The sequence below is a fragment of the Choloepus didactylus genome, chromosome X, assembly GCF_015220235.1.
Source record: "Choloepus didactylus isolate mChoDid1 chromosome X, mChoDid1.pri, whole genome shotgun sequence".
In the NCBI taxonomy this organism is placed as follows: domain Eukaryota; kingdom Metazoa; phylum Chordata; class Mammalia; order Pilosa; family Megalonychidae; genus Choloepus; species Choloepus didactylus.
In genome coordinates this window covers 24,491,548-24,501,582 of record NC_051334.1, presented here as the reverse complement: position 1 = coordinate 24,501,582, position 10,035 = coordinate 24,491,548, and the positions used below count along the sequence as shown (strand labels likewise).

The 10,035-nt window shown below is 42.2% G+C and overlaps 1 protein-coding gene across 1 annotated transcript; it reads left to right on the top strand.

The window, feature by feature from the left end:
* Positions 1–7,740: 7,740 nt before the first annotated feature.
* Positions 7,741–9,459, top strand: LOC119522988 (zinc finger protein 648-like). The gene is given in 3 exon segments (XM_037821738.1): positions 7,741–8,030; positions 8,032–9,265; positions 9,268–9,459. Coding segments are annotated over 3 exon segments (1,716 nt in total).
* Positions 9,460–10,035: the final 576 nt, after the last annotated feature.

Genomic DNA, 10,035 nt, shown 5'->3' with positions numbered 1-10,035 from the left:
TCAGGACTTCACATATTCACACTAATTCTGGAGAAGACATAAAATAATTACAACTGTTTGTATTTATACAATTTTAATAAATACCACAAATACCTGTGGTAATAGTGATAATATAGGTTTATTCAAACTACAGTGAGGAGCAAAGAAGGAGTAACTAGCTCGTCTTGGAAGAGAAGGAGAAAAGTAGTAGAGAACATTTAAGTTGGGATTTGGAGGAGGAGTAGGAGTTTTCAAGATAAAGGAAATGGTATCTAAATAGGCAGGGAGGCAAGGAAGAGCATTGTGTACACAGGAAATTTTTCTGAAAATACTGGGCTATAATGTAGAATGTGAAATTAGTTGGGATAGATGAAATTGCTGAAATAGGATAGGGTCAGATTGTAAAGGGTATGTTTAATCAGGTTAAATGGGGGATCCATTAGAAATGTTTTTTAGAGAATCACAGCGGGTTGAATATCAATGGGTTGAATATTGATTGGAAGATAAAAAGTCAAACTCATCCCTGCAAATTGTTCTCATGAAGAAATACAATCTGTTTTCTAAAGATTTATTATATAAAATGACACCAGGAAAGTACTCTGGGGAAAAAAATAAAAGGACTGCCTTCTATTGATTTTAGACTAAATATTCCCTATTGTCACTTCTAGATTTAAAAATTTGTGATTTCATGATTTTTTAGAGGAACAGAAACAAATAATTGCTCTGTTAAGAATGACTGGTTGTTCACACTTAACAACAATCAGATTGACTTGTTGCCTTCCTACGTTTCTTATACTATTTGCTTAGGCCTAGATTTGGATTCACACTGCATTTTCCAAGACAAGCTGCTCAACTTCTCAGAGTTTTACTTTCCTAATCAGAAAAATGTACTAACATCTACCTTTTAGAGTGGTTGATGAAACTAAATAAGATTTTATATATACATAATCTGCTATTTCTTAGCATCACTAAATTACATCTGTTTAAAATTAAATTAACTCAACCAAATATATTCTTCTACATTGAAAATTTTGTGTTTGTTATCAGTTAGCTATTGCTGCATAACAAACCATCCCCAAGTTTAGTGGCTTACTACAACAGCCATTTATTATTTCTGATAAGTCAACAGGTCGTTGGGTGGTGCCGGTGATTCAGGCTGGGCTCTGCTTATCTCAACCAGGTTGGCTCATGGTATCTTTGGTCAGCTGGTAGGGTTGTCTAAGGGTTGGCTGGTCTCACGTGGCCTCAGCTGAGATAATTCAGCTTTCCTCCATGTTTCTCTAACAGTCTTCTAACAGGCTAGCTCAGGCATGATCTTGTAGTGGAGGCGGTGGGTTCCAAAAGAGGAAGCAGAAATGCACAACTGCTTTTTCAAGTTTCTGCTTGCATCTCACTTGTTATTTTCATTATCCAAAGTAAGTCACATGACTAAGTCCAGAGTCAGCATGGGTGAGCACTGCCACAGGCTGTAGATACAGTGAGGCATGAAAAAATTGGGACCTGTAATGCCATCAATCTACCACAGTGTCTGCATAAAGAGGAAAAACTAAAACTTAATTTTAATATGTTTTACAGTGTAGCTCACAGATTTAATATAGAAACACAACCAAGTCATTTTAATGACTAAAAAAATCCAATTTCAACTCCAACTTCTAGAAGGGGAAAATATTCAACAGCCATCTCTTTATTTGCTTAGGATAATACTGTATCCTATCAATTACATGTCCCAAGGTTTGGGTTTTCTTTTTTTAAGATTTTTTTAGATTCCTGGCCTCCCTCTTTCCCCTTACCACTGCACCATTTGCTTTTTCAGTATGGTATATGCCTGTACATCTTACTCTCATCTATCTATTAATAGTAAAATTATTATTATTTTATTTATAAAATAACACAAATTCTGTGTTATTTTATGCACAATATCCTACTGGATACTTACAACAGCCTCATAATGTAGGTAGTATCATTGGCTCCATTTTGCAAATGAAAAACTGTGTCTTAGTAAGATCAAATAATCTGTCCAAACAGTTTACAAAAAACAAAGAGGCAAAGCTTGAACTTGAACTGGTTATTAACCCCTACACAAAACTGTGTCTATTTGGCAGAGAACCATGCTCTACAGTCCTACGGGCATTTTCTCTTTCTCAAATGGTTCCCATGTTTTGGGACCTCAAGCCCTCTGATTCTTTTCAATTAAAAACCAAATCTGCATGTGTACAATAGAGAGCATTTGAAAGTCAGGATGGAATGGAAACAAATTTGGAGTCTGCAAAGATCCAAGATAAATTATGAAATGTAGGAAAATACGACTGCTCGTAAAACTGGAAACATGATAAACACTTAGGAAGACTTGGCTGACTGAAAAAAAAATCACTCTATGAATAAAGAAGTTCCATGACAGAGAATTATGAAATTTAGACCTTGCTCAAACTATCCCCAGAAATTTATACATACAAAAGAGAGAAAAACTTAATCCAATCAAAATGTAAAACTATGTGTATATTTTCCTTTTTGCTGAATGTGTGAATTAGAGTAGGGTTTTTTAAAATCTGCATATCAATAAGTAAATTCAATTCTCTTAAGGGTTTACCATGTTTAACATGGCTGGGTCATACATCCTTATGTTCAAACTGAACCCCATATTGCTCTATTATCTTCCCCTCACTTCCAGGATAGAGAGATGCCCTTATTTTTGTCAGTTGGCAGCAACCTTATCCTGAAGGTCTCAGTGTCCTTCAATCAAAACATTATGTGAACTATCTGTTTTCCTGAGTCATCTTTGATTAGGAATTAATTTGAATTTTCTATGACCTCTATCAAGGGGACAATTCTCTCTTTCAATGATGTTATTGTTCTCAAATGAACTGGGGAATTAAAGACACAATAAGATTTTAGTTCGCAATTCAAACCCTGGTACATATGTAGATCTTAATTCTTAGGAATGATGTGAGACCTACATGAAGAGAAATGCGAATTGGGGGCTACTGAAGGTGGCAAAACAAGTAAATGAGGAAATAAAAGAAAAACATCATGTTTCTTTTTCCCTCCTCCCTTCTTGTCATTAAATTAGCATGGCTGTTGTCCCCCCCACCCCAGGTACTCTGGGTAATTCAATGTTTGTGGCGAAGGTGCTGTCAAATTTTGCAGTGAGTTTAAATGGATTAGGTGTTAAGCAACATAAAGTTCTTGGAAAAACAGGGCATGATCTTTGTACTCATGGGAGAACATAGGCAGAACCTTACAATTGCTTGCTAATTACCCCAAGTAAAGTAATTTGTTTTATCTGTCTGCCATTTGGTTTCCTGCAAAGTGCGGAAAAAAAAAAAAAACTATTATGGGATTTTGCTCAAACTAATTACTACTATTTTATCTTGAAGACCGTTCAAGCGTAATCCTCTTTTCTTGGCTTGCTTTCTGCTTGAATTTTAAGTCTTATGGTAAGCCAAGAAGTAGTTTAAACATCCTAGACTGTAATAGATACTCCTGATTTTTAGCCTCCCATTAAAATAATGTGCTATGATACCTTAGTATACTAAGTCAACAGATTCTAACAAGCATTGTATATGGCTTTTCTTGGTAGAAAGTTCAGGAATGGGTAATAGATCAATATTATAATGAATCTTCCTAGAATTTTATGACAGAGCATTTATCAATATCACAGTTATATAGCATCTTACCATTTTCAAAGAACTCTCATTTATATGTTCAAAGAATCTTCAAAACCACCCTGTGAGGAAGGTGTGATAGATTCAATTATTTTTCAAAAAGTATTCACTCCCTACCCCGCCCCATGTCATACAAAGAGCACTTCCTCACTCCACTGTTATAAAGCTTATCCATGTGGCTTGCTTTGGCCAATGAGATATTAGTGGACTTGACTCTAGCAAAGGCTTAAAATGTGCTTGCAGCAGTGGACTTTTGCAACCACCATGAGAAAAGCATGACTCTCAGAAAAATGAAGAATACGTAAAGCAGACCTGAACCCAGTCTGGAGCCTGGAACTACGCCCAGCCTAGCCCAGCCTAGATCAGCTGAACCACTAACATGGAAGCCAGAAATAAGTGTGTCCTGTTGTTTGCCATTGTGGTTGGTTGTTAACAAAAGTTAACTGGTACTCCTGATGTAATCATTATTCCCACTTTGCAAGAATGAGAATAAGACTCAGAGAAGTAAAGTAATGTGCTCAGAGTTTCCCAGAAATTAAACAACAGAGCTATTTTTGCCTATTCTGAAAAGTAAAAGGAAAATAGAAGAGGCCAGTGACATTTATGAGGCTGTGTGTGATTTGTCTGTTGCCAATAGAAATCCATATGTTGCCAGATGAAAAATCACATGCATAAAGTCTATTTTCCCTGTTGTCTTATCTATTCAGGATGAGTTCTAAATACTGATGGCTTTGAGAATGGATATTGACAGTCCAAGTCACAATATTAATGAGATATATTGGCTAATAGAAACCCCAAAGTTTTATTTTCTTTACTGAGCCCATTAAAATGAAATCCAGCTCTGGTAGTATTCTCTCATTTGAATGGCTGCTGTGGTTTCCTTGATTGAAATGACTGCTCTGTTGAGTTGAATGAATGGCACTGCTAAAAAGTACTCTGTCAAATATTGACAGCTAATTAGATGGATTTTATCATAATAGTCAACTGCACTCACACACAAAAAAGAAGAGCTATTAAAGATCTTGACAAGAAAATAAACTGAGCCCCAGAACCTCACTGTTTATTAAAACTTCATTTCTATGTTTAGCACTCAAAGTAGGAAGGTTTATTTTTACAAAACCAGTGAATGATAAACCCAAGGGACTATGTACATATTTTAAGAAAAATTAGTACTAAGGTCAGGACAGTCCTAGGATTGCTGGTATTCTTGACCAATCAGCTTTGTAGAAGCTCTGGAGTCTTCTAATTGCTCAGGCTGTTAAAAATTTTCAGGAACAACCTGAGAATGTTTCTCTAATAAATAAGTGGTCCGAAGACAGAGAAAAAAACATGCAGACACTTGAGACTACATAAAAAGCTGTGGATAACTGTTAAGTCTTAGTAGAGAAAGATGACCACTAAAGTAAATATGAAGAGTAAAATTGAGCACAATTAGGGGATATGCTGAATTAATCTGAATGTGAGAGGGAGAAAGAGGAAACCTGAAGATCTTCAGTAATTTCAGGAAAAAATTACCATGGTGCATTAAGTGGAAGACCAACCCAGAGCTAAAGTAAAGTACTAGGGATAATAGTGAGGATGAGTCAGGAGAAGGGATGGCAGCATCACAGGGTAGGAAGAAGGGATTGGTGGATCTTAAGGCTATTTAATAAATATCTATTCCCATAGATTTTCATTCAAGTTAGCATAAATGTAGCGATTATTCTACCCATCTGACTAGACTGAGAGGAATTAAAAGCAGCCACACCAAAAAGTATATTGAGCCATGAAAACACTGAGATGTCTCAGGCTGGCAATCTTTAGGTTGACACTGCTTCTTCCTCACAGATTCAAGTACTATTTATGGAAAATTCTCAGGTCATTTAGCTAATTTGTAAGATTCCTTTCAATATTCCCTTATTTACCTTGTTTCTCTTTACCTTGTGGATTTTTACTTCATGTTAGCACATTCTCCAAAGGTTAAACAGGGGAATGGAAACAATTTATTTTAACAAAGAGTTAATGACTGCTTAGACCATATGATGATAATAGCAGTTACAAAATGTGAGGGAAAGAAAGTGTTACTGAGGAAACTCCTATATTAAATATTAGGCATAAAAACTATAACAATTAAGACAGTATTGTATTGGCACAAGAATAGACAATCATATAAGCAGGTTGGATTAATAGCTTATATCAGATACTAGTATATAAAAGACTTTAAATTTGTTTAGATAAAAATTACAAGTTAATGGAAAAGATAAGCCCAAGAACAGAGAGACAACAAAAAGCACAGCTTGTTGTTAGATCATACAATATGAAAGGAAAGTGATGAGAAAAAAAAAGCTGGAAGAGTTAATTGGGTTAACAAGTCTAGACTTCTCCTGAGGGTATTATAAAACCATTTAAACAGGAATGGGAAGGGTGATATAATCAGGTTTCCAGTTTTAAAAAATTGCCCTGGCCACTATATATGCAAAAAAAAAAAAAAAAAAATAGAGTGGGGTGGGAGACTCAGTGTACTCAGCTAGGAGGTTCTTACAATGAGATAAGATAGTGGTCTAAACCAGAATATGATGCTGGAGGATGGAGAGAAGTTAAAGGTTTGAGAGTTATTTGAGTCAGAATCTTTAAGACTTCATGACAGGATGTGGGGAAAGTAGAACTTTTCAATAAATGTAAAATTTAAGTCATCAAATTTATTTGCATAAAGTTTTTCATAACATTCACTTATTATTCTTTTGATACCTGTAGAATCTGTAGTGGTGTAACCTCTCACTCCTGATACTGGTAATTTTTGCCTTCTCTCTTTTCTTCTTGATGAGTCTGGCTAAAGGTTTATTGATTTTATTGATCTCAAAAAGAACTAGCTTTTGGTTTTATTGATTTTATCTACTGCTTTTGTTTGTTTGTCATCTATGTCACTGATTCCCACTCTGATCATTCTTAATTCCCTTCTTCCACTTATTTGGGGTTTCACTGGTTCTTCTTTTCTAGTTTCTCTATTGTTTTTCTATTTTCTATGCCAGACTTTCTTTTAAGCTTTGTTCACCGGGACCATAGCATTGTTTATTGTTTAGTCTAGGGCTAATTTTTCCCCACTTCTGAGCACTTCATGCAGTATCCCATGAATTATGAGGTCTTGCATTCTGGCTGGTGGGAACAGGAACTATTCTTGACCCTATATTGAGCACTGGGGCTTGCTCTCTAATCCTTTTATGTGACTCCATGACCTCTAGGAATTTTCTCACAAGCATACCTTGATCAGTAGTAAACTGGAGCCTCAAAGGGAACCCTCTGCAGATCTCTGTAGTTCTCTATCTGTGAATCTCTCTCCCTTCCAGTATTCTACCCTGAATTCTCTTGCCTCTTGCAGGTGGGAAATGGGAGTGAATAGGTGAAAGACTAAATTGACCACCCTTAGCAAGTCTTGCATAGGTGTGCCCCCCTCTTTAGAATGTGTGGGCATGCATCACCCTCATTGCCCTGAATTCTCAAATTCCAGAAAAAGGAAGATTCCCATTTTCCTACTGAGTCACCTGCCTTTTGTGGCCAAGGGGCCCATCATTTGCAGTATGCAAGGAGAGAAGGTAGCAGGTAAGCATCTGTTAGTGCTACCAAAGAAGAAACTTCCATTAGTTAGGAAGTTGATCAGTATCAGATCCAAAGTTTCTTTCAACCTATTATTCTATTTATGCACAATGTTAAAGGAGTCATTATCAGGGGCCGGGAGCTCCGCAGCAGCCCGGCAGAAGCCAGAATCCCAGTGGCAGCGTGCAAGGGGGCGGGAGGGAGAGGCGGGGAGCTGAGAGGCCTCGCTGGCCCGAGAAAGGCAGAGCATCAGGCCTCACTGCCGCAAAGGAGCTCATGCTCCTGCCACGTGGAGGGCCACCAGAGCAAAATGTAGGCTGGAGGAGCTAGAAGGGGATGGTCTTCTTGGATCCCATCCAAGGGGCTCATTGACCACTGCCCCCATCGAGACCCAGCTACTGCTCACCCATAAGATAAAGAAAACAAGGCTCAGAGACATTTGCTGATGCAAAAGCTCATGAATTTGACCGATATTCTGAGCCAAACAAAGCTTCTGCCCAGGAGTGGGCAATATAAAGGACCTGAACACATGGCCCACGTAGACCCCCAGGACACATGGGTTGAGGCAGCTCCTGTTGGCAGCTTGACTGAGGAGGCTCCGGACGGCGGGATGCTGAGCATGAACTTAGAGAGTGAGGATGAGGATGATGGGGAGGCAGGAGACACAAGGGGCACCAGTGACTGTGGCCACCAGGACCATCCAAGGGGCGGCTCCCACGAGGTTCAGGACAATCTTCGCTTGCCAGGGCAGCATCCACATGGCAAGGAAGAAGAGAGATTCTCTGATTCCTTCAGAGCTTGGGGTGTGAGGAGGAAACTAACAGATGCCTGAGAAGGACAGTGGGGGAAGAGATGAGTCAAAGATTGCTGGGACCCAGGGCTCCTCCGGAGCAAGCAAGGCACTTGGTGCCCTTCCTGGCGGCCTCCAACACAAGCTGTTTGGCACAATGCATCCTCCTAGGGACTCACAACCTGCGGGAGATGATGGAGACTGTAGGGCAAACCTGGATGCACCGTGTGGTGTCCCATTCGGCTCTCCTGACACGGGAAGGTATGTGCTGGAAAGTGCAGACACATCCCCAGGCAGCACTTCTCCCGTGTCCTACCCCAAGCAGCTGGGAAGCAGCTTGGACCTCCCCACACAAGAGACACACACACCAGCCCAGCGATTGACCACCCCTGCCAGCCAGGAGGCGGTGGGGATCGCCAAAGGGCAGGTGGTCGGGAGGGGCCAGAATCAGCCGGGCTCAGGCTCGGGGAAGACTGGGCAGGGCGAGGCGCAGCCCTACAAGTGCCTGCGGGGAAGGCGGGCCTTTCAGAATCCCAGCCACCTGCTGAGCCCTGCGGAGATGCCCAGCGGCGCCAAGCCTTTTGCGTGCGAGGTATGCGGGAAGGCCGACTCCCACCGGGGCACGCTCCAGCAGCACCGGCGCCTGCATACGGGCGAGCGGCCCTATTGGTGCCCCTTCTGCGAAAAGGCCTACACCTGGTCCTCTGACCACCGCAAGTACATCCGCACCCACACAGGCGAGAAACCCTACCCGTGCTCGGAATGCGGGAAGGCCTTCGTGCGCTCCTCGGACCTGCGCAAACACCAGCGCAACATGCACGACAGTAACCGGCCCTTCCCGTGCGCGGAGTGCGGCCAGACCTTCAACGAGCCGCTCTCGCTGCTGCGCCACCAGCGCTCGCACCTGGGGGCCAAGCCCTTCTGCTGTCCCGCCTGCGACAAGACGTTCGCCGTGGCCAGCCGCATGGTGGAGCACCAGCGCGTGCACTCGGGCGAGCGGCCCTTCCCCCGCGCCACCTGCGGCAAGTGCTTCACCAAATCATCCAACCTGTACGAGCACCAGACGCTGCACACCGGCCAGAGGCCCTTCAAGTGCGCCGACTGCGGCGTGTCCTTCACGCAGCCCTCGCGCCTCGCCCGCCACCAGCGCATCCACACGGGCGAGAGGCCCTTTCCTTGCGCGCAGTGTGGCCAGGCCTTTGCCCGCCCCTCCACGGTGAAGGGGCACCAGCAAGTCCACTCTGGGGAGACGGGCTTCCTCTGTGCCTCTGTGCCGAGTGCGGCAGGGCTTTGCGCATCGCCTCGGAGTTGACGCAGCACATCCGGGTGCGCAACGGTGAGAGGCCCTACCATTGTGAGGTCTGCTGCCAGGCCTTCACCCGGTCCAATCACCTCCAGCGACACCGAGCCAAGCACGGCATCTGCAAGAGGGAACCCACCCCTTCCTCTGATGAATGAGGGCTCAACTGGCTAACTCTCAGGGGAGAAGAACACACTGTTGACCTCACTGCTTCCAACCCTCCTCCGTGGACTAGCCCACTCCGGTCAGCTTCTACCCTCAGCAGGGTTGCCGGCCACGGGATAGCTCAATTGATTTACTTATTGATCTCTTGCGTAGAAAGTAAACCGGAGGTGTAGCACCCAGGTGTGTGGGTTCACATCGGTCTTTTCTTCTGAGACTTAGAGGTCATATGCAATTGGAAAAGGTGAAGACAAAGTAGTAGGAGCTGGTCTAGAGTTAGGTTCCTTGGGTTGGGAGATCTCAGTAGGAAATTATTGATAGAATTATATGCTGGACACTCTGTAGGGCCTCAAAGTCATATGCAGATACTGAAAAGAAGGCATCAGAAGCTGGTACTGGTCAAAGAAAGGTGCTTTTCAGTTTTTATCTGAATAAAGGAATCCCTGAAGGTGGTCATAGTGGGCTCTTCCAAAGCAACAAAGCTTTGCTAGGGATGATTTAAACCCAGCCAAACATCCCATCCTTTTACTTTCTTACCGAAATGACTTTGCCCTTGGGGAATGCCTTTATGA